Raw genomic sequence first — 18,014 nt, 5'->3', positions numbered from 1 at the left:
ATGAGAATATTTTGAACGGGAAAGCGGTAGTAATGGCCCTTTATGTCCCTTAAGTGCTGTTAAGAAGGCGAGTTTTGTTGATGTAAATAATAACTGTTTATATATTTATAATTAATTTATTTTTGTTTCCCAAAATATTTTGATTATTAAAAGAAAATATATAAAAGTTGATAACGCTGTGCCGGTTAAGCTTAATCACGTTACTAAAAGTTTATTTGATATGAACATGCTTCATCACAATAAACACTTTAAACAAAGTGTATAATTTATAACAAAGCTAAATTGCTTTCCAACGCGTAAATGTAAGCTAACTAAAGCTTTCGATTGTCAATCAGAAATTAGAGGTAATAACTAATATGGAAGCTACTTTTACCACAAATATCATTTTTAATCGATTCAATCTCTGAACTGATGACATATACAGGGTGTTTCAAAACAAATGCGAAAAACTTCAGGGGGTGATTTCTTGTTCAAAATAAAGGGTAGTTTGCTTTATAAACGTTGGGTCAAAAGTCAACCATTAGGGAGATATCGCGGTACAAAGATGGCGGAAAAATAATGTTTTTATTTTTTATCTTGAAAACGAAAGATAGACTAATGAAATTTTATGGAAGCATTACTGTTATGAAAACATACTTTTCTGGTATTTTTTCACTTTTTAAAATGAGTGGAAGGGGTTGGAATAAACTACCCCTATCATTTTTGTTAACGAAATTGTAAAGAAAAATCTTATCAAACACATGCAAAAAAAAAATTTGGATAGTTTGGTTTGTTTAGAAACTTTTTATCTCTTGTATTTTTTTTATAAAACTCACCGATTTGAAATTAAAAATAAAATGTAAAGCATTACATGTCAGGACTAAAATATTTTTAGATTAAGAATCTAGTGATAATAATGATAATAATCATAATCTAGATAATAACGTATTGCAGTAGGATAATGTCAAATAAAACAATATTAGAAACATCCTAAAAAGTGACATGGGCCGACTAGATTTTTTCCTAAAAACAGCTGCCCACTAGATTCTTTATCTAAAAATGTTTTTGTCCTGACATGTAATGGTTTCTTGTTCATTTTAAGGGTAATTTCAAATCGGTGAGTTTTATCAAAAAAACACAAGAGATAAAAAAAGTTTCTAAATAAACAAAACTATCAAAATTATTTTTTGCATGTGTTTGATAAGATTTTTCTTTAAATTTCGTTAACAAGAATGATAGGGGTAGTTTATTTCAACCCCTTCCACTCATTTTAAAAAAGTGAAAAATTACCAGAAAGTGTGTTTTCATAACAGTAATGCTTCCATAAAATTTCATTAGTCTATCTCTTTTCGTTTTCAAGATAAAAAATAAGAACATTATTTTTCCGCCATCTTTGTACCGCGATATCTCCCTAATGGTTGACTTTTGACCCAACGTTTATGAAGCAAACTACCCTTTATTTTGAACAAGGAATCACCCCCTGAAGTTTTTCGCATTTGTTTTGAAACACCCTGTATATGTATATATCAGGGCTCAGTGGTACGTGACCTTATTTCTTTTACTCTACTTGAACCTAACAACGCAAGCTTAATAAAACATCACTTTGAAGCATATCCCAATATGAGCTTAAAATATTAAGCCAGACCTTAGTACATTGCCAGGAAAGACAATTGAATAAAATGACAAATACAAATAAATTCCACAAAGTAATAATTTTTTTTCTACTTTAACCCCATTAAGATCAACTTTGGAATTGCCTATAAATTTACGGGAATGTTCTAAGTAATGCTGATTTCGTTTCTATCAATTTTTTCGCTACCCACATCTGTAGGACCGTTTCTGTTGGTTTAAGTCTTCTATACAGATAGGCAAGTGATAGCTACTTTTTGTAGTGTTTTGTTAAAATAGTTATAGACAATTAAAAATATAAGGCTTCTTAAAACATACTTTCAACATTATAACTACCAAAATACCTGAAGTGGGCACTTTAGAGAACAATGGTATATCCTACAAGGCAGTAAATTCCGCGTCTCTACCTCTAACTACCCCTTTAAGGTTAACTTTGCGACTGCCCGTTACCCTTAGTGAATTTCTACCTTATTTGATTACCAATAGCCTTATTTGACTACCAAAACCAAACCCGCCGCCTCCTTTTCACTATGGTAAGGGTCGCAGGTTCAATTTTAGGTGTTTGCGAGAGTCTTCCAGTGGGAAGAATACAAGTATCCTCATCGTGAGAAGTTCAGTACGTCCTTGGTTCGAAAATCGGCGTTCTGTGGGGTATGTTTCCCAAAATACCAGAAGAATTTTCTGCGTTACTAGAATAAAACCTGAACAAGTTGCTGAACCTATGTTTCCCAGTCTGAAATTGATGACTTTGGATTTAGAAAAGTTTTAAGTGGTGTTTGGGTTTCTTCTGATTTTTCTTGCTTCAGACATTTTTAGGCACTTTTGTCTTACTTTTAACTCTTCTATACAGATAAACAAGCTTACAGTTGAGGGTTAACCAAACCAGCCACAACTATTTTTTGTTTAACTTTTCATTAATGTCTTGTTAAAATAGTTATAGGCAATTAAAAACATGAGTCTTCTAAAAACATATTTCCAAGCTTGAAGTTGGCACTTTAGAGAACAACGCATTCTACAAGGCAGTAAATTCCGCGTCTCTACCTCTAACTACCCCTTTAAGGTCAACTTTCGGACTACCTGTCACTTTCAATGAACTTCTACCGTAGCCCATTCGACTACCAAAACCAAACCCGCCGCCTCCTTTTCTGTTCAAACTATCTACTATACTGCGCACAACGCTGCTACTTCTACTGGTAGAGGGCGCAGGTTCAATCTTAGGAATTTGCGGGAGCCTTCCAGTGGAACGAATAGAGGTATCCTCATCGTGAGAAGGTCGGAAGGTTCTTCGTTCGAAAATTGGCGTTCTGCGCAGTACCTTAGCCAAAATACCAGAAGGTTCATCATGCGGTACTTCCGACGTCTTCTTCGGATTAAAAGTAGAAGAGATCAAATCGGGAACGTGTTTTCGTTCGGTAGTACGGCTCACAAATTTCTGCGTTACCGGAGTAGAAGCGGCCGAACCAATATTACCCAAGCTGAGATTGGTACCTTTGGGTGGTTCCTCTCTAACAAAACGGTTTCTCGTGAAATTCTTCGGAACTGTTCGGAGCCTGACGTTAAAACGATTGGACCTGCGATTGTTTTCAGTCTCGACAGGTTTAGGCACTTTTTCTGTAGGTTTTAAGTCTTGAATGCAGATAGGCTTCTCGGTGCTCTTGTGGTACATATTATCGTTTTTCAAAAAATCTATGTTTTCGTAGAGTGGTGGGGATGTTTCTGGCAGATTGTCTAGCGTATGAATTATTTTCTTAGGTCTAATATCACAGGACGACAGGTTATCTTGGAGCTCGTCAAACGATTTGACAAGCGGGGACTTAGGGGCCAAGTTGGCGGTTTTTCCTTCTTTGATTGGCTCCAGTGCGGGACTTCTATGTCCAGATGGAATACCTGAAAAAATCAAACTAATAAAATCTCTAAAAATAACTTTTCCAATTCACTTTTGAAGCTAAAGGAATGATTCTCGAAATTATTGATACACTAAAAATATTAAAATTTGAACTACAGGGTATTATTTATTATTACTTATTGATTTTCAATAACTAAATTCGGCAAACCATTATCGAAAAAAAAAATATTTTCTTACCAATATGCATTATTCTTTTATTTTGTATCTTTTCATAATGGTTAGATATACAGGTTGTTAATTTGTTTATTACTCGCAGCAAGAGCTTTATGGTTGAAATATTGCAACCTCGGCCCGCTCGTCGATAGACGACGCGACGGGACGAGTCGGCAGAAAACCCTATAAGTGCATGCGTTCTCAATAGGCAGTGTTGCCATTCTGGTCCCCTATAAGTATCTGTCGAGTTAACAACCTGTATATAAAAAACTATCAGCAGAAACATTTTTCAAATACATATATATTCGATACCAATTAAACTTTTAGTTACGTAATCGCGGGCGTAATTTTTAAATTCATTGTTGCCAACCATCGACATATTCAGCGCCGGGCTGACTAATCGGAATTTAAATGTCCCGCTGGAGATTCAGGTGGTAGCTCTGCTGTAAAAAATGTCAAGTTGCCACATTTATTTATTTCGTGACATTGTCATTCGTTTTGACATTTTAGTCTTGTATTACATTACGAGTTTTTGGTTTAAATGAATTGTGTTTTGAATATTTTAAGCTTAAACATTTTTGCTAGCAGACCTTGCAGTTATACATTGTTCTTTTTAAAACCTTAATAGCCGTAAAACTCATCGCAACTTTATTAGAATATTTTGAACGGGAAAGCGGTAGTAATGACCCTCTTTAAGTGCTGTTAGAGAGGTGAGTTTTCTTGATGTAAATATAACTGTTTATATATTTATAATTTATTTATTTTTGTTTCCTAAAAAATGTTGATTAAAAGATTATATGTAAAAGTGGGCAACGCTGTGCCGGTCAAGCTTAAACACGCGACTAAAAGTTTATTTGGTATGAACTATATATAAAATTATTGCTTAAATAAAAATAATACATAAAGAAAATACGCTACGCCACTGAATAAAATCATAAGCAAACCAGTGGTGTATAATTTTTTTTCTTAAAAAAAGTTTTGTTTATACAAAATAATAAAATAAAATTTGATATAGTTCAGTGTAGATCAAAGCAAATCAGGTCAAACGAGCAAAATATTTACATACTTAAAATTAACCTTTATAAGTAAAACCTACCTTCAGGAGTTGTGCTCCCAGAACTACTGGGACTCAAACCACGATAATGTTGAATGTCAAACAATAAATCTGGAGGTAGAGGCATGCCCACTGCCAAATGCATTGACAGAGATTCTAACCAGACTTCCATCACCTCAAACGGAGGTCTAAAACCAGGAATCAAAATTATAAAAACAAACAATTTACAATAATGTTAATATCACAGTACCTTCGATCGGGATTCAAATCGGTACCCAAAAAAGCGATCTTATAAAAAGGTTCAGGACAGGATTGACAGAACTTTTCTTTAAAAGCCATTTGGTTCAAACCAAAATCGTTTGATCTGGGCAGAAAATCTGGATCAGCTTGAACTCGTCCAATTATCTGAATAAATAAATTGATAGTACCTTAAGATTTTTAGTTTGAAATAAAATTAATTTACTTCACAGAGAATTATCCCAAAACTGAAAACGTCGACTTTTTCGTCATATTTATTGCCTTTCATCATTTCTGGAGCCATCCAGTATGGATTTCCTACGACAGTGTATCGCTTTTTACGCTCCTGACGAGTCCTTGAACCAGGTGTTCCTGTACAAGTAAACATAACACTCAACAATAATTATGTTAAATACATATAGTAAACGCCACGAATGTTTGGGAGTGATTCATCGCTTGATGAAGTTAGAATCGACACGCGCGCTATCATTTTTACATTAAAAACGTAAATTTTTACCGCAGACGTAGGTTTTTAAAGGCCCGGTCCAATCATCTGCCTGCGCTCCTCCTACTTATTCTAAAATGTTAGCGTGATTGGCAAAGATGATACTATATCGCGTTTCTTTGATTGATTCGTTTTTGTGCGTCAGTCCATTGGTGTGCTTCCAATGCGACCAATGGGGCATTCCAGTTTATATTTATAACCAAATATATGTTTTGACAAGACTTTGACAGTTAAAACAACAAATTACAACAGATTATATATTGATTATTATATGACTGGAAATACCACGGCACTGGAATTAAGTTTTATGTGACCTTGAACAGATTATTTCACATGGTAGAGACCTTTGAATAAGAAGACTAAGGAAGGAGCATAATGCTATCCATGTATTCATGCATGGTGGGCGGAAAAAGCACCATAAAAGCACTCTAGGGTGGGGATCCTTGACAGTTCTGTTTGACGATTCATTTGACACATTTGAATTTGATTTGAAATTTTGTGGATTTGTCAGTCTTTACGGAGCTTATATTATGTTATTTATTATTTATTCTACTACTGATAGTTGTATAAAGGTAGTAAATCTAGATGGAAATTGTGGCAGCACTTAAATTAACAGTGACACTATCGCGATTTATCGAAAAAGACTCTAAAATAGTTGGTTGAATAGCGTGCGGTAGATCTCGGCAAAAATCGAGTGAAATAATGGAACAACTTTTCGCTAGTAAGTGACTATACATATAATATACATACGTGTAGTAAACCGATCGTTTATGAAATTCACTTAAATTAACTAAATTATATATTTTTCTTGCATTTTAGCTTTTATTTATTACTTGTCAAAGATTAGATGTCAAAGAATTTAGATACGTTAATTTGACTTACCTGCTTCAGTAGCGTATCGGATGTTTGTGGTAATAAATACTTATTATAACTTATCTATTTTATTAGAATTATATATTTTTATAACAATTTTAATAACTACCAACATTTATTCACAACGTAAAATAAAACAACAAATTATTGAGTCTACCCCACGTCTACCCTACATCATAGTTTTACATTTTTTAAATAAAATTAGAACGACACTGATAAACCGGAATTTAAGTCGGCCATATTTGAGGCCCATCGCGGTGTACCTAAGATTTTTGATATGCTCCTTCCTTAGTCTTATTCAAAGGTAGCGACCGATGAATCACTCCCAAACATTCGTGGCGTTTACTATACTAATATCATGTTAAGTCAGTACAAATACGGTATTCACAAAACATTTTCCGATGCACGTCATCAATCATATCGAAATTGACATTAAAGCCTAAAAACCCGACTAAATGAAATTTTTGCAAAAATGTTTAAATTTGTTGTATAATTTAAGATACCGAGCAGCTCTTCATTTTACTTTATAGAGCAAACGAATGTAACAGATATTTTATTTAGATTAAAGGTGCAAAAATTAGTTTAAACCAAATTTTATTATCGCTATGTTGGTCGCATTGTGCCGTGTTCTGCAACGTTGTCGTTTATTGTTTGACAATTATCATCATGTCAATCATTCTTTTGTATAATATCTTGTTGAATCTTTGTGGATAATTCTCATTTGTTGCCCATGTTCTTTTTTAAAAATTGTACTTTTAAGCACAAACAGTTTTTTCAAGAACTAAATTTTCGAGTTTTTGTATGGCATTTCTTGAAATTGTGTGTTGAAAATATGCCGAAGCATTTAAACGGTCGAAGTAAAGAGCTTGCAGCTTCTCTGTTTTCTGATAAACTATTTTGAACGAAAATGTGACAATAAAGGTCTTTTGCTCACTAGCATCTTACTTAGGACAAAAATGATAAATTCTTTGCTATATTGATTCCTTACCAATTTTTACCACAGTTTAAAGAATATAAATATATCAGTTGACCCACTCTTCGTCCGTATCAAAATTCCTCCCGCCGTCCCCGCCTGTCTTGTAGACTTGGGACAGTCTACATCCGTTGCTCGACGTGTACACAGCGTTCCAAGTTTATTTTAGTTTTGTTTTCGGTTTGGTTTGGGTGCATAGGGTGAAGCAAAAATAGTGTTTTAGTTGTTTTGTTCGAATTGTGAATAAAATGTCTACTAGAAATATTTGTGCAGTGGATGGTTGTGAAAGTAGAATGACAGACAATATATCGTGCCCAAAAGATGAAGGAAGGTATGAGTGTATATAGTATAGGATATTAAGTATATAATAATTAAAGTATTAGACATATTAAGTATATTATAATTATGGAAACCTAACTATGAATAAATTGTTTTAAAAATATACACATATAAATCAATAAAAGATTTTACTCGAAATATGCACAAAATATTTATTTTTAACAATTAGTTTATTATATTAGTAGATATTTTAGAGTAGTAGTAGATACTTTACTATTATGTTTTGGATTTTGCAGTATTTACCGGTTTGCAATGTGCATATTAAATTATTTTTTAAGATATTTGCATTTTTTTAAATAGCATGTTTTACTTTTTAGATGGTTGTATTTAACTTATATTAATTAGATTATGGTAAATACCTACCTGGAAAGTCCAAATTTTATCGTCAGGTAATAAAAATACGTGCATACAACTTGTTCTGCTATTGACAAGTTTTTTAGAGTTTTTACTAAATTTTATGTAACAGTAAATATAAAAATTGACGAGCACATGGGAAAAACGATGAGTATCCAGAAATGATAAATGTTCAGGAAACCGTTTTTTTAATTCAAATTACGCATGTACTTTTATATCCGAGTTTATATCGTTTTTCCCATTTTTAAATGCCTGTTTCTATGTGGCCGTTATCGATATTCCCGTTTACTTAGGTACCAAAAGGTGTAGCCCCCCCCTTTTTTGGTACTCTCATTATTTTTCCAGTGTGCTCTTCAATTAGTAGTAAATACTGTAATAAATTATATTTGCATATTTCTTAAGTTATAGCATGTTCTGCTTTTTAGCTGTTTGCATTTAACTTGAATTTTTCTTTATCAAAAGGTAATAAAGAGTACTAACTAAATTTTATCGAACAGTAAAATTTATTACACAATTAACTACTAACAGTCATAATTACTGTTCATGATAATCATAAAATTTAGAAAAAATTCCAAAAAAATTGACAATGGCAACACAAGTTGTATGCAAAGGTACTTTTATTATCTTACGATAAAATTTGGCCTTCCCAGGTATGTAATTAAGATAAAATACAAACATCTATAAAGCAAAGCATGCTATAATTAAAGAAATATGCAAATTATTATTATATATATTAAAAAAATTAACTTATTATATTTATTTAGTATAATTTTTCATATGGGGTTTCCATATTAATTATTGATAATAATTACCCTATTAATTCCATATTCCAAAGAATTAGGATAGAATAATATATGTAAATTATTTTGTTGTAAAATTAACATGAATAAATTAGTATTATAAGATAATGTACTTAACTAAAATCCGTTTTTTATTTCACATTTCAATTCATATCGTATTTATATTTGTAAACAATGAGATATGTTATTAAATAATAATAAGAAGAAAGTAAATAAATATTGATCAATTATTAAAGACGCCTAAAACTGTTAATCAATAAAACTAGTACTGTATTTTTATTTTTCTACTTGCTATATTAAAATTTCTTAGTATTTTTAGTTGATCCCTCGTATACGGCCAGCGTTCTGACTGATAAAATAGCACTTCCGCTGCACCCGGTAAACGTACAAATTTTTTGTCACCTCGAAGGGTCACGGGCCGCCTTTGAATTCAAAATAACAATAGAATTCCTTAGAGTGGGCCAACTGGTATGTATTCTTTAAACTGTGTTGTTACTATGAATAAAATTAAACATAGCAGTTTCTTTACTTTCGTTTGTTTACCTTTTGGGGATCTTCTTACACTATTTGTTGCATGGGATATAATCCTAGCTAAACCAAAATCGGCCACAATCACTGTTTTGTCATCCCTTACAAGACAGTTGTGTGAATTCAAGTCCCTAAAAAATTGTGAAATAATAACAGTAAATTTAAAAAAAAAGTATATAGATTACCTATGAATTATGTTCATGGAATGCAAATATGCCATTCCAGACGCAATATCTTTGGCAAACGACACCCTTTGTTCCCAAGGAAGTGGCTGTGCAGAATCCTGAAGAAGTTCTGTTAAGGTCCCACCTAAATTCATGAAATTAATAAAAACCATAGATATAAAAATTATTTTAAAAGTACCTGAAATATACTCGGTAACTAAATTAAGTTTTTGCTCTTTGTAAAGAACGCCAATAAAGCGTAAAACGTTGCTGTGATGTAAAGATCTTAATACCGCTACCTGAAATATATTATGTTCACAAAAGTTAAGTGATTTAATTAAAAAAAAAGTCAATTACCTCTTTTAAAAAGTTTTTCTGGGCTTCTTCATCCACCCGGTACAATTCTTTTAACACCATTACTTCTGAGGTATCTTTTGTAGTTACCTACATAAGTATTTTGCATCAGAAAAAAATTAAAACAGTAACGCAACTAAACTAGAACTTATATCTGTAAAAATCATTACAAATGATTTGATATCTTTAATTTTTTGAGTAAAATATTAAAATTATGTACTGTGAACTTATAGATGTACAAATATTTGGGTATATTTATTTTGTAAGGTAGGAGGTGGCAACTTTATAAAACTTGATGCATTCTCCAAAAATTTCATGAGAATGAACCTGACGTACTAAAAAGTTTTTTTTTAAATTACTGAAAAACATTACAAGGCTTAGTGTGAGTTTACATGCATCCGTCATACGTCGTCCGTTATTGATTTTATTAAATTTTATTGGTGTATTTAAGTTGTGTTTCTGGGGTCGAAATATACTTGACCCTGTGTAGCGTAAAATAATAATAAAATTTTACTAACCATACTTTACAAATTTCAAATTTTTAAACAGAATTACTGAGATTTCAAAAATATTGTTAGTCTTGCATGTAGAGATACTTCGTTTCTGTAACATAATAATATATATACAGGGTGTCCCAGAAATGAGTGCAGATATTTTAAGGGGTGGTAGATCTGGTCAAAATAAACATATTTTCTCTTTACCATTTTTAAAATAAATTGAAAATAACCGAGTTATTTAACTTTGAAAATTTAAAAAAATAATCGCAACATTTTGAGAACCGCCGGCAGATATCGCCAACTGCATCCAATTACTCGGATCAAGCCCGGATTTCAGTTAATTCGACGCACTGTGTTGCCATAGGGACAAGAAAGTATATGTTAAAAGTAAGTCATAAAATCACAACACCTGAGGAGTTTGCAGAGATGCATTACATTTTTAAGTTTGTGATATTATTACATAAAATAAATTAAAAGTTAAATGTTTAATAATGTGTTAAAAAAGTTAAGTTAAAAAAACTTACCCAACATTAAAAATGATACTTATGACAGATCGATGTAACTGTGACAGTTCTCTTTTTCGATATACACTTAACTAAAATACACTTCACTGTGCTGCTTTACTTGTACATGCTATTATAATAACTACTAAAATAACAGTCCCCATTTTTAACACATTATTTTCATATAGGCCTCATCACAATTTGAACCCCTGATTTACAAAACACCTTGAAAAGCACACATTACTTTGAATACCTTTCTGAATGAATAAATGTTGAGAATTATTGTCTCTTACCGCCACTTTCCGAACTACTTTCAATCTAAGAAAATACATGTTTCACTCAACAATTTTAAATAGGTATTTTGTTTTTTCGCTATTTTTTCTATGTATTTCGAGATTTCCATCAACAGCCCAACCGTCGCGTCGGCCAAGAGACCCGCGCATCACTGGTAACTCCTCCTTTGTCGCGCCGCCGTGCCGAGCTTGCGTCATGCGAGGTTGCCGTAGTTTCAACAATTTCAAATTCAAGACACTCGAAGAAATCAAATTCTTATTAAATTTTATAAATAAAACAGAAAAACATGAAAGGAAATAAACAAAACACAAATGAATTGGTTATTGATAAGGTCACAAAAAAGAAATTTCTAAAATGTTTATCGTAATTCAGAATTCAATACATCGAAAACAGCCAGACGAATAATCAATTCATTTTTGTTTTGTTTGTTTCCTCTCATGTTTCTCTGTTTTATTTTTAAAATTTAATATGAATTTGATTGCTTCGAATGTCTTGAATTTGAAAATGTTGTAACTACGGCAACGTTGCTTAACATCGTCGTCTGACGCAAGCCCGCCACGACGGCGCGGCGATCGGCGACTCAAAGCTCAAAGGACCAGTTCACACGCGGCGCTCTTGGCTGACGGTTAGGTTGTCGATGGAATTGTCGAAATACATCGAAAAAATAAAATACCTATTTAAAATTGTTGAGTGAAACATGTATTTTCTTAGATTGAAAGTAGTTCGTAAAGTGGCGATAAGAGACAATAATTCTCAATATTTATTCATTCAGAAAGGTATTCAAAGTAATGTGCGCTTTTCAAGGTGTTTTGTAAAACAGTGGTTCAAATAAAACAGAGAAACATGAAAGAAAACAAACAAAACTAAAATGAATCGATTATTCGTTGGGCTGTTTTCTAAATTTCTTGAACTGAATTCTAAATTATGATAAACATTTTAGGAATTTCTTTTTTGTGACCTGATTGTGAATAATATGAATCATTTTATTAAATTTATTCCAAAATAAAGTTATTTTGCAGCATAACAAAGATTTTCGTAAACGTCATAAACGTAATGTTTTAGTTAATTTTCCGTGGTTTTTGTTAAGTTTTCATTGAAAGGGTAAGTACTAGAAATAATTAATGTGTTTTTTTTTCTATAATTGTTAATAATGAGCACTGATAAAAGATTAAATTTACCATTCCTAATTTTTTGAGTAGAAATTTGTCTATGAATTTATAAATGTAGAACTATGTTCCGCGGAACTATGTAGAATGTCGATAACATAGGAGGTAGCAACACTGCAAGGTTTAGATACACCGTAGGGAAATCTCAGGTGAATAAACAAGTGGCACTAAAAAGTTTTTTCAAATTTCCCAGAAAATGCCAAGAAAAATTTTAAATTTTCAACATTTTTTTTTGCAAAAAAAACCTCATAGGCGTGTTTCTGGGGTTGAACTATACTACCACTTAAAATATTTGCACTTATTTCTGGGACACCCTGTATAATATGTTGTATTTTTTATATTTTCAACTCATAAACTCAACATAATACAAAAAATGTTCATTTTTTCAAATAATATACAGAGTGTTGCATTTAAAAAAATTGAGATATAGCATTTTAAATATTTTAAATATTGCAATGTTGGCGACACCATAAAAACTACCCTGTATAAGGTAATGTAAATTTTCCTTCACGGGTATACAAGATACTACAAATTCGAGGTACGAGCACTGGTATCTCGGAAACCGTAATAGATACGAAGATGGTTAAATTGGGGTAAAGTTGCGCTTTAGGATGTTCAACAAGATGCCATCAAAAAAGCTTTAAAAATTTCAAGGATTGCTGAGTTTTTTTGGAAAAAAACGGAGCTTTTGGAAATGTTATTTTTTCCTGTCGTTAATTTTTGGAAAATCAAAAAACTAATTGCACATTTTCATAGTCACATTATTAAGGCTACCTGATAGTATTTTTAGATTTTCAAATTAGCTGATAATTTGTGAGATACAGAGGCCAACTTATTTTTTTTAAATACGGACCTGCATTTTTTATTTCAAGTTTTGAAAGAACTCGGTCTCCTGAGTACAATGATATGCCATACTTGATATTTTTTTTTGTTTTGGATACCTTAATAATACCAAAACTATTTAATTATTATTTAAAATAATGTCAAGTCCGACTCTGGTTTTTTAAATTACTTTAATCTGATTACATATATTCATTGCAACAATATTGATCATCGCTAATTAACATTGAATAAGAAAAATCGAGCCAATTGAGAGATTCAAATAAATAATATGCAGGTCAGAAATTTAATGAAATTATTTTAAACTTTTTTTTATTGTTAATTTGAAATCTCAGTATACAATTTATAACATGCATAATTTTAATCATAGTTATTATAAATAAATCAACTTTTAAAAACTAGTTTCTAATGCTCTACAAGTTCGAAAGGATTACCACCCTCCCTAATGCACAAATTTATTTTTCGTTCGATCTTATTTATAGCTCATTGAACATATCTTCTTCTTATACTTCCGAATGCATTTTGTACTCTTTATTGTAAATGTTGAAATGTATTGATTTAATTTTTACAAATGGTGTCAAGTAATTCCGATCCGCTCCCGCCCCTTGGCGACGGGGACCTGGCTGGCCATTTTACTGCACTACCATTTCCAATTCATCTTCCGTGGAAATTATTTGATTGTTTATATTATATTTATATTATTTTTTATTATTACATATATTGCATTTGATTTTCCATTTTAAATGTTTTACCCCACGCCATTGTTGAGTTTGAAAGTTAATTAATTGTAATGATAAGTAGATTAAATATTAAAAAAAAAACAGAGCCGGACTTAAAATTATTTTAAATAAATTGTGTTCAAATGTCCAAAACAAAAAAAAAATATTAAGTGTAGCACATCATTTTACTCAGGAGACCGAGTTCTTTCAAAACCTAGAATAAAAAATGTAGGCCCGTATTTAAAAAAATTAAGTTGGCCTATGTATCTCACAAATTATCAGCTAATTTGAAAATCTAAAAATACTATCAGATAGCTCTAATAAAGTGGTTATGAGCATGTGCAATTAGTTTTTTGATTTTCTAAGAAGTAACGACAGGAAAAAATAAAATTTGTTTTCAAAAAAATCCGTTTTTTCCAAAAAACTCAGCAATCCTTGAAATTTTTAAAACTTTTTTGAGGACATCTTGGGGAACATCCTAAAGCGCAACTTTGCCCCAATTTAACCATCTTCGTATCTATTACGGTTTCCGAGATACCAATGCTCGTACCTCGAATTTGTAGCACCCTGTATACTGTTATACTTGGTGTTTAGGAAAATATCGCTAACTATTAATTAAGTTAAATTCACTCCAGGTTTGAACCACTTTTCGAATATAGCGTTTTTAATCAAAGTTTTAGTAAATAAGAAATGGCAACACCGCATAGAGCTTCAAATAAAAATAGTACTACATGCAGAATTTTATACTGAATCCAATTATCTACAGAAAAATGGAGGGTAGATTTAAAAAAAACACTTATAACTTTATCATATCAAACTTCCTCGCACTAATGGGCCACCTTTATAGAGTATTCAGAAAGAATTCTTTGGGTAAGTAAATGTCATGATATTTAAAGTTTTCAAGAGATATTTTTTATATATATTTAAATGTTATTCTTACCTTAAAATTATGCTATTATGCTATTATTACCTTAAAAACTTGTCCAAAAAAACCTTGACCCAGTAATTCCCCCTTCACCAGATCTGATGCCCTAAACACCCTTTGAGGAGGTCGCGATTCCAAAAACGAATAAGCTCTCGATAATTCGAGGCATCTTTTGGAATTTGGAGCCCTAAAATATTAAAAAATTGACACTCAATTTACTTTAGGTCACGCGATTACGCCTACAAGTATTTACTTACTCATCCAACAATCTACTCATAGATGAACTTCTTTCTTTATCCAAAGTTTGATTCTTCTCAGCTAAATGATTCTTTCTCCTCAACTGCCTCGATCTAGTACCGCTCATATAACCTTCGTCTCTCCTTTTATATATTCTCTCTTTATTATCACCTCGATTTTGATTTTTGCGAAGATCGCCTTGCGATAAGCCATCACTTATCTTAGCGTTTGGATATGGTTCAGCGCATAAAGATTCACTAGAACCACATGATCTGAGATCTACAGGAATGTTTTGCTTTATTGGAATGTTAGTATCACTTTTTGTTGTTGCTAGCGGTGAAATAACAGGAGATAGCTGGTGTACTGGAGTGTATTTATGACATATTGATTCTGGATCGTGTTCTATTGTTAACTGAAAACAATATTTTAAACGTTATTAATTATATTATACATTACTTAAAAAATTATATAAAGTTTGCTTAAATACCTGCAACACAGTGTCTGAATATCTCAATAAATTTTCTACATTTTCCAAAGGAGTGTCTTTCACAGGAATCCCATTAATTTCCAATATTTTATCGCCAATGTGTAGAGACATTAAATCATTATTAACTTCTAACCTGAAAAAATGGGTCCATAAAACTTCATATTATTAATACATTATGTAGCCAATAAAAAAACTTAAATAAATCTAATGTTAATGTTCATGTTAATAAACCTACCTATACAAAGGAATGTTAAAGCAGCAAATGTTAAAAGCTGAAGTTAATAAAGCAAATGCCACCTCTAGAAGTTTCCCATGTATCTTCCACAGTAACCTATAGAATAGCAAATGGTATTATGCAATTAATATTTTTAGATTAATCAATAGAATTTTACTGCCCCACAAGAAAATTTGGCAATTTGTTATTAAAGGTTTCTGAAATAAAGCTTACTCTGAAATGGTGAGGGATTGACTATTTTCTGAAGCCATAACATCTTTAGACAGCTTTATGCCTTTTTGTCTTCCTGGCACTTCAACTAGACGAATGGAATGAGGTTTTCGAGCAAAAGGGAATTTTGCAGTTTTTTGTAAGGGTTGCATTTGTCGTTTGTAGCATTGCCCACTAAATATATTACAAATATATCAACAACTCATGAAGACAAATGATTAAAAACCTTACCAGTATAATTTTGACCTTTCTACTAAGGCATATGAATCTCCATCTCCTATAAAAGACCCACAGGACCCACAACAAAAACATTCTGGGTGAAATTTATGCTCTCCTGCCACCATAACTGGTCCAGTAATGATCTATCATAGAAATTTATTATTAAGTTCAAACTATTCATTCTAGACTAGTAGTAGAATTTACCTGGCTACACTGCTGGCAGGCTTCTCCGTATCTTGTCCAGTAATCATCTTTACAAAACAGGAGTCCATCTTTCTCAAAATACCAACTGGATAAGGCCGCATCGCAAGCTGAACATCTAAAGCAGTCTGTATGCCACTCCTGGCCCAGTGCTGAAATGACTTCTTCATCATCGAGTAAATTAAGACAACCAGAACAAATATTTCCATTTGATGCATGAGAAGCTGTATCATCAAAATCTACAATTACAGATAGAATTAGTTCTCCGGTCAATTTCATGTCCTTTATGCATATTTAAGAAAAAACTAAGCCCTATTTATTTAAACAATAACAGAATATAACAATAATTACTAATGAAGCCACAATTACACCACACAAAACTAAAATATAAACAAACCAAACAAAATGTTTAAGGAAGGATAACTAAAGAACAAAAACATTTATGGCAATATAAAATTTCGTTAACAATAAAATTTATTTTTAAGATAAAATTAAGTTACAATAATTTAAACATATCAATCTGGGCAAAATAAATACCATGTTTTTCATCCACATTTCCTTGTCATCCCACGCAAATAAAAGTTTTTTTTAATTCCTGAATTGAAAAGAAAAGTAAAGGAATGTAAATAGAATAAACGGAAAATATTAAAATATTCACATATATAAAATGTAATGTTTAAACTTACCATTTTCCGGATCTTCTTGCATCTTCTTTTTAATTTTCTACATTTAATTTTCTTCTCTTGGAACAATCACTGATCACTGACATTTTGTAAAACCAAATTTACACTAGGTAAACAGGGTTGCCCATCATCATTGCTCACATAGAATAACTAACTGAATTGCTCAATTCAATTCAAAAAAAGAATTGGTAAAGGTGTGGATCCGGTGGCTGACCTTGAAGCCCATATTTGCTGCTTTTGATCATCGATACTACGCAAGCGCACATCGTCGAGGTTGCCAAATTGCAGTTTATTTTCGAATTATTTGCAGTTGAAAATTTTTTTTTGAGTGTTGATCAATAATAATACAAATTCTATAATTAATTTTATAATTTCAGATTTATCTTGATATCCAAATTTGACAAATTAAGGAATGATATATAAAATGGAATGATATATAAAATTGTAATAATAATAAAACATTTATTTATATATTTACATTAAAATTAAAAATTATCATTTACTGATTTTTTCTTAATGGTTTTAAACTTATTAGAATTATTTTATTTCTAGTTATTTACAGGCAACAATAGTTTTGATTATATATATTGATGTATTGAAGTACTACCAACGTACTACCATGACGAGTCTTATAGAACAATATACGTCAATGGGAGATAGAGGTAACATTTTACCTATAATGTTACTAATATAATATACTTTGATTATAATGTTGGTATCATAATTTCTTAAAAATATCAAGTTAGTGGATTAATAGCAATTTTAGACATATATTTTATCGAAGAGTTGTGGTGATAAGACTAAAATAAGCTTTATGTTTTATCTTTTTCTCTTTAGAAGGGAGATGGTTTGTGTCGTAGAATACTTTACAGTATTTAATATCGTATACTTTGATATTCTTTTCTAAATTTACTGTAATTTCTTGTTTCCTATAATGCCAAATCTTGAAA

At 31.4% G+C, this 18,014-nt stretch overlaps 1 protein-coding gene across 3 annotated transcripts; it reads right to left on the bottom strand.

The window, feature by feature from the left end:
* Positions 1-1,447: 1,447 nt before the first annotated feature.
* Positions 1,448-17,190, bottom strand: LOC115881526 (LIM domain kinase 1). Of its 3 annotated transcripts, XM_030899054.1 has the most exons (17): positions 17,068-17,189; positions 16,919-16,976; positions 16,385-16,620; positions 16,193-16,323; positions 15,965-16,135; positions 15,752-15,847; positions 15,517-15,649; positions 15,050-15,441; positions 14,838-14,979; positions 9,852-9,938; positions 9,694-9,793; positions 9,516-9,639; positions 9,346-9,461; positions 5,185-5,330; positions 4,972-5,126; positions 4,764-4,909; positions 1,448-3,495 (listed from the first exon to the last, which is right to left on the bottom strand). In XM_030899054.1, exons 4-17 carry the CDS (start codon positions 16,303-16,305, stop codon positions 2,621-2,623), a joined length of 2,796 nt encoding a protein of 931 aa, XP_030754914.1. In that variant the 5' UTR covers positions 16,306-16,323; positions 16,385-16,620; positions 16,919-16,976; positions 17,068-17,189; the 3' UTR covers positions 1,448-2,620. The 3 variants fall into 3 exon arrangements, with proteins under 3 accessions (XP_030754914.1, XP_030754912.1, XP_030754913.1); XM_030899052.1 differs by lacking the exon at positions 16,919-16,976 and having other exon boundaries at positions 17,068-17,190; XM_030899053.1 differs by lacking the exons at positions 15,752-15,847; positions 16,919-16,976 and having other exon boundaries at positions 17,068-17,190.
* Between the last annotated feature and the right edge of the window lie 824 nt (positions 17,191-18,014).

The sequence above is a fragment of the Sitophilus oryzae genome, unplaced genomic scaffold (genome assembly GCF_002938485.1).
Source record: "Sitophilus oryzae breed Bouriz unplaced genomic scaffold, Soryzae_2.0 scaffold_172_pilon_pilon, whole genome shotgun sequence".
In the NCBI taxonomy this organism is placed as follows: domain Eukaryota; kingdom Metazoa; phylum Arthropoda; class Insecta; order Coleoptera; family Curculionidae; genus Sitophilus; species Sitophilus oryzae.
Note: the sequence above shows the minus strand (reverse complement) of the source record. Positions and strands in the feature narration are given on the sequence as shown.

Coding starts and splice junctions, on each gene's coding strand:
- LOC115881526 (XM_030899052.1), bottom strand. CDS start 17,089: ATGCAAGAAGATCCGGAAAATG. Junction 16,136..16,192: donor GAAAGGTCAAAATTATACTG/GTAAGGTTTTTA, acceptor TAATATATTTAG/TGGGCAATGCTACAAACGAC. Junction 5,331..9,345: donor TGTAAGAAGATCCCCAAAAG/GTAAACAAACGA, acceptor TTACTTGTACAG/GAACACCTGGTTCAAGGACT.